At 35.9% G+C, this 6,855-nt stretch overlaps 1 protein-coding gene across 2 annotated transcripts in view; it reads right to left on the bottom strand.

The window, feature by feature from the left end:
• Positions 1 to 541: 541 nt before the first annotated feature.
• Positions 542 to 6,855, bottom strand: part of Tfec (transcription factor EC) — a 65,362-nt gene continuing 59,048 nt past the window's right edge. Inside the window, exons 6-7 of one of the 2 annotated variants that reach the window (XM_032905269.1) lie at positions 2,266 to 2,413; positions 542 to 1,381 (exon numbers count right to left, since the gene is read on the bottom strand). In XM_032905269.1, coding sequence (XP_032761160.1) covers positions 1,004 to 1,381; positions 2,266 to 2,413 — 526 coding nt within the window. In that variant the 3' untranslated portion in view covers positions 542 to 1,003. The remainder of the gene's footprint in view (positions 1,382 to 2,265; positions 2,414 to 6,855) is intronic. The other variant, XM_032905270.1, reaches the window with a different exon arrangement.

The raw sequence follows: 6,855 nt of genomic DNA, 5'->3' as shown, positions 1-6,855 counted from the left end.
TTGCTTTTCATGTGCTCTTTTTGCACACTTTCCTCAAGAATTCGATACTATATTTCTTATCTGTTCAACAGTCTCAGGGGGCCTAGTGAAGTTTTAAGCATTCCCTAACCATTGCTGACTGATTCATGACCATTCATGGTGGTCCTCCATAAATTCAGACAAAGCAATTTGTGTACTAATAAAAGTTTGGAAAAGTTCAAGAAGAAAACACAAATGGAGTACTATGTATACAAGTACTTAAATTGTACTAAATGGTAACAAAGGCCAGAGTATTTGTGTAAAATGATTTAATGTAGGACCATGTCCTGGAGAGGATTCCTCAGTGTGTTTGTTTATCTAAAGAAATCATACATACATAAATCCGCAAGAAGATGTTTAGAATTAGTTTCATTGAAATAATTAAAAGAATCAGAATATGATTTTAGAAAATAATATTTAAGACATATTCTTCGCTCTATTTTGAAATTTTTCTCATGTTTATTCGGACTTAGTTTCAAGTTTAAGTGAAAAAAAATTTTTATACTTTTTTCCCCAACAAGGATTTGGCTATACGTAATATGTCCACCAGACAGAGGAAAAGAAATTATCACAAAACTTGTTAGTTGTGAATCTTCAGAAAATGATGTTGTAGAAGGTTAGGCAGGGTGTGGAAGTGAGAGGGGAGTGGGATGTTGCAGTCTCCTGAGAGACTGAAACTCCAGTAATGTGCTATCATGTATTTCACAGCTCGGAAGGTATCAACACCGCAGTGGTTATTAAGTTGAACCACTTTCCAGGGAAATTAAATGTAAGGAAATCTGAACTCTGTAGGCAAAGTGGGCAACAATTCTGTGATCTTCAATGATTCTTTAGCATCATGTTTCTTCTTCCCATGAGATATTCCATCACTTATAATCATTCCTTTCAGAGAATTAAGTGAAAGCCAGGTGTGAAGCACAGACCACGATTGAGAAGCACCCGCACGGAGCTGCTTCCTGGTTGATGACTTGAGTCTATCTGTGGCTTACAGGTCATCGCCATCCTCTGAGCTAAGGCTGCTTCGACTGCTCGCTTTGGAAACTGCAGGAGAAATGGCAGAGAGTAGCGGGTCCGTCCCAAAGGGGCATATTGTATCACTTAGTAGCATACCATCCAATCTTTGCTCCTCTTTCAAAGCAGCACTAAACGATAAATCTGTGAAGTGAGACAGTGGATCAGAGAAAGGCACAGCTTGCTCGTAGAACTCCGGGCTTGTCCCCTGGGATGGAGTCAGTTGTTGGCAACAGCCTACTGAGTTCTTCTCAGAATGGGTCTGCTGTTTAGGGATGTGGGTACCAAAGTCAGCTGTGCCGAGTGAAGCCAGGATTGGTAGACCATGAGCACGCGCTTGTATTTCTAGCTCCTGCAATTTCCAATAAGAATTATTAAATAATGCATTGGACAAGTTGACATAATTATTGAAAGCAAACTGGAAATAAAACACAATATTAACTAGCGTTCAAAAGGAAGAGGTGAGCAAAGTACAGTTTTACAAATAAAGAAATCTGGTGGACTTACAGTGCCTAAAAATTACTTAATTTTTAAAAAAATCCTCTCATTGTCTATAAGCTACATGGGATTTGATGAATGCATAGTGGCTTGGACCAAGTAGTGTAGTATATAAATTGTAGAAAGTCTTTCAAACTGATGAGTGTTTCACTATAATAAATAATATATATAATAAATATAATATAATATGCTTTATTATATGCAATATATTAATATATTCCTTTGCATTAGGAAGAGATAGAGGTATAATGCTCATACTTTAACATTTTGTGACACATGAACAGATGAGAAGTTACAATATAAACTAGTAAACCTTGTCACAATGAAATCCACAACAATGTTACTAAAGAAACTAACCAGGTAGGAGAGAGTTAGTGTCCAAAGTCATCTTACAGAAATATGGAGCACTTTGTTGTACTGTTTGTGTGTCTCCCCGGTGAGTTTGTTTATGTGTCTCCTGGGTCTCACGTGTGTATTAAATCAACATTACTTTCTGCATTTGGTAATTGGTTCTCACCTACTCTACACTGATTTAAGTCATCTTGGTCTTAAACCTCTAATCAAAAAAATCTAATTGAAACAACTCAATTCAGAACCTTCTGAGAGATAGTAAAAGTTATTTTTTCCAATTAAAAACAATTCTTAATAAGCAATGTATGAGTGGAAACAAGGAATAAGAACAGTGAGAGGACAGTCAGCAGTTCACTGTGTAGCTTATGGCAACCATTGCATGACAACCTGAATCCGGAGCATAAGCTGCCGGTTAGCATGCTCTAATTTCTTCTGTCTGTGTTCTAACTCCCGGGCTCTCTGTTGTTCTTTTTGTAACCACTTGATGTAGTCCACTGATGCTTTTAGAATGGTTCCTTTGTTCCAGCGCATATCACTGTAGAAGGGAGAGATAACCTTTTCACAATTGTGCATGTCAGCAGAATTCATAAGAACTTACAAAATCTTTTACATTAATATGAAATAATGATTTACATGACTATTATTCACTCTTAGATATTATTGCTTCTGAATAGAAATTTTAATAGAATAGTTAAGAAGCCCTTATATAGTAAAATTAATCCCAGAATGAAAATAAGTGTCAAAAGAAAGTAATAAAGTGACTTTTTTGTGGGAGAGCTAAATGCAATATCATGATTCTACCATTACAGTTTTTATATTTTTAGTGAAAATTGCTTTTATTATTAACTCTAAGATTAAAATCTATGTGCAGTATTTCTGCATTAATGAACTAGGAAATGTACATTACTGATGACTTAAACCTAAACTTTTTAAGATCATTTCAAATGTACCAATCTTTTAACCTATTTCCTAATATGGTTGCTTTTGTTTCTAAGAAAGAAAAAATACACTCTTTTCTGAATGATGCTCCTGAGTGGTTTCCCAACAGCAGAGTTGGGAAACATTTCTTTATGCAATAAAGCCAGCTTCCTGAAAACATTAGTCAATTTCTCTACACCAATGATAACATTGTTATTTTTAACAGCTGAATTCAGAAAACTATTTTTAGATATTTTAGTATTTTTAAATTTTTAAGGTAAATTCATAGAATTAAACATTTTGAAAAAACTTTTCTAAGCATTAGCACAGAAAATATTAAAATGGGTTTAATATAAGAGAAATATAAATTTAGAAGTGTAGAAAAGGCTAATGATGATTTTAATATCTGAAAGCATTATGGATCTAATGTTGCATGAGAACTATCAAGATGCATTAGGAAGAAGAACAAGCTAATTATCAGGCATTAATTACAGTTGTTAGAAGACGCTGGTCACTGAGCCTGAAGTTCGCTCCTCCATTTTGGCTGGCCAACTAAGCTCCAAGGTTCTCCTGCTCCCATTTCCCAACAGGGAAGAATATAGGCAACCACATACAAGCTATATTTTTATGTGGGTGCTGGAATCTGGACTTAGGGCCTCATGCTTGAATAACAAGCACTACCTACTGAGCCATCTCCCCTGCTCCAAAAATTTATTTACATATAGTATAAAATAAGCATATAGGGAAAAGTAACATTTTCCTACAGTTGTTTTTGTTTTACATTGTCTAAAACTATATTGAAAATATTTCTGGTTCAAATCATCTTTATAAATTGTAATAAAGTTAATCATTTACTTAATGTGGGTCAGATATAGGAATATAAAGTCTGTGACACATCTATTTGAATATTACTCATGGAAGCTCAGCTTGGTGTTCATGTTATTAGCATCAATTATGGATAGTTAATTATGGAATAATTAAAGGAAGATGATATTCAGACATTCAGAAGAAAGGTTTACAGACTTTTGAGTGGCCACACATCTACTGAAACACCCTAGGCTACGTCATTGTTTGGTCATTTTGATTATCAGTTTTCTAGGGCTAATCTGACTATTGGAATGCAGCCCATTCACAGGGATTTCTGTCACACTGAAGCTATTATAAAAAGACAAGTCATTTTTGTTGTTTAACTAAGAAGTATCCAACTGAGAAATACTGTGGTCTCCTGAATTAGAACTCTTAAGTAGTAACAGGAGCCTCATGGAACATTACAGCTCCCATGGAGTGGGGAAGGGACAGGACAGAGAAAGAATAGGAAGTGAAGATAATGGCCCACACCCATGCAAATATGGCCGACACTAAGTGTACCTAGTTGGATGTATGCGTGAGTGTGTGTGGTATGTGTGTGTGTGTGTGTGTGTGTGTGTGTGTGCCTTTGTGAGTGTGTATGAATGATGCATATGAATGTGTGACTGAGTCCGTATGTGAAAATTCTGTGTGGGTGTGTGTGTGTGTGTGTGTGTGTGTGTGTGTGTGTGTGTGTGTTTGTGTGATTTGTTTTTTGTTAGTTTGTGTGAGTGTGTATGTGTGTGAAAGAGAGTGAGTGTGTGTGTGTGTGTGTGAGAGTGTGTGTGTGAGAGAAAAAGAGAGAGAGAGAGAGAGAGAGAGGGAGAGAGAGAAGGGGGGAGGTTGTTTGGAGGAATATGGGGAACGTTGAGGGGAGAAATGAGGGAAAGATATAATCAAATTTGTTTGTATATATGCATAAAATTTCCAAAAATAAAGAAAAAAGTTTGGGGGACTGGACAGATGGCTCAGCGGTTAAGAACATTGAATGCTCTTCCAGAGATCCTGAGTTCAATTCCCAGCAACCACATGGTGGCTCACAACCATCTGTAATGGGATCTGATGCCCTCTACTGGTGTGTCTGAAAACATCTACAGTGTACTCACATATACAAAATAAATAAATCTAAAAAAAAAAAATCATTTAAAAAAGGAAAACGTCAAAATAGGACAATTACTGCCAAATCTGAACCCCAAAGCACTACTTATCTGAGTTCAAAATTTTTCATATACATATGAATGTCTTGTCTCACAAGATAATTTCAAATATTATAGCATTAACAACAATATATTTTGAAAGAATATAAGTTATGATAGAAATGTGGGATGTAAACACATCACTAAACAAAGAACAGGGACCTTGCCCCTTCATTCTGCATAAAGCAATTATCCTTGAGGAACTTAGCACTTTTAGGAAAACTAAAAATCTGAAGGTAGTGTTAAATGAATAAGTCCTAAGGTGTAGCTGGGGTAGGATTTTCTTCAGATAAAGCTGCAGAAATACACATCAGCTGTCACCTTGGGTATGACAGCTCCTTCAAACCATTAAAATTTTATAACCAAAAAAAAAATGGCAGAAAACACCAGGACATGTCTGATTTATATTTTTCAACTATAGTTTTCCTGTATGATTTTTATCATTAACCCCGTGAACTTGATTTGCAAAGTAAAATAAATTTCTGAATGTTTTGGTATATAAAAATGGCTATGTCGTTGAACTCAGCATCTTTGAGGTAGCTCTGCTCTCATTCCCCAGAATTTAGTCTCAAGAGATGGAAATATTCTCACAGGGAGATATTCCACAACGCCTGTGTTCAGACATACATGATATTTAGTGAGCTCCAGGCCTCCTTGGTTGCTTCACCGGTCTCCTGTAAAAGTGTGGCTTTCTCCACTTGTTTGTTTGTTTTGTTGTGTTTCGTTTTTGTTCTTGTTGTCATTGTTGTTGATGGTGTTGTTGTAGTTTTGATATTTGAGACATCATTTATTATGTAATGCAGGACAGCCTAGAAATCACTATACTGCCAAGATTGAGCTCAGACTCACAGTAATCCTCCTGACTCTACTTTAAAAGTACTGGAATTACTAATGTGAGCTACCACACACAGCTATTTTCTTAAACAAAAATTATATATATATATGTATATATATATGTATATATATATATATCCTTAATAATGTTAATGGCTGTCATCTCTGCAACAGGCTCAACTGAGAGTTATTTATTCAAATTCATAATCTTGCTTAATACTTGTTTTCAGATTGTGTTTAGTTTTTAATTTGACCATTACCATAACATAGTAATACTACTTCTCAGTCACTTTTCAGTCTTCAAACAAAATCCCGTCTTCTCTGCACTGTGTTTATGATCTCTCCCTAGCATTTTTTCTGAAACATTTAAACTATCTGTATTAATATGCAAAATTCAACCAATCAGTCCAAATTGTTTCATAGGCTATTCATTCTTGGGGCCTTCGGATCAAGATTCCATTTCTCATGTAAAACCCTTTTCAAGATGCTTGATTCTAGATTCAACCATGGCCTCTTTCCTGCTGAACCTCAAAGGACATTGAGATAGTAAGTGAGGCCGTGGCAAGCCAGGGAATGAAGTGTGCTAAAGTAGAATTTAGTGCTCGGGTCTTTGAGTGGCATGTTATTAGTCTGCCCTGCCTCTATCAGGTATCCACACATTTACTGTTTGACTCTCAGTGTGCCTATAGCAAGACTTTAATATTATTTGCGTAATAAAACAAGACAAACAATAGCCCCCCTCCCCTTGCTGAAAGTCATAATGATTGATGTCCTTAACAAAGAAGATGACGCTTAGGAATGTATGTGATAAGGTTTCCCCAAACCTCTTCTCTTTCCTCTGAGTTTGTGGTAAGTGAATTTCCCAGGTCCTATGCCAGAATGAGATAAGCGATTTCCATAGACAGCTTTGCCAATAGTTCAGAGGCCATAATCATTCTCATTCATTTACATGTAGCCTTTGTTGGATCTGGGGCTATAAGGGAAGGGTTAAGTAACTACAATGTAACCTTTATAAAACTAAGGCATTAGATCTTTATAGGGAAAGCTTGTCCTCTGCATGCTATACCATGCGTTAAGTGAGGAAGATTTATACTACAAAAGCAGCCATAAAATATTAAAGAATACAATTCTTCAAACAACTTTGAAATGTATTGTCACATACCTTGCTGATTTGCTTACAGAA

Source organism: Rattus rattus, chromosome 6 (assembly GCF_011064425.1).
Source record: "Rattus rattus isolate New Zealand chromosome 6, Rrattus_CSIRO_v1, whole genome shotgun sequence".
NCBI classification, from domain to species: Eukaryota; Metazoa; Chordata; class Mammalia; order Rodentia; family Muridae; genus Rattus; species Rattus rattus.
Note: the sequence above shows the minus strand (reverse complement) of the source record. Positions and strands in the feature narration are given on the sequence as shown.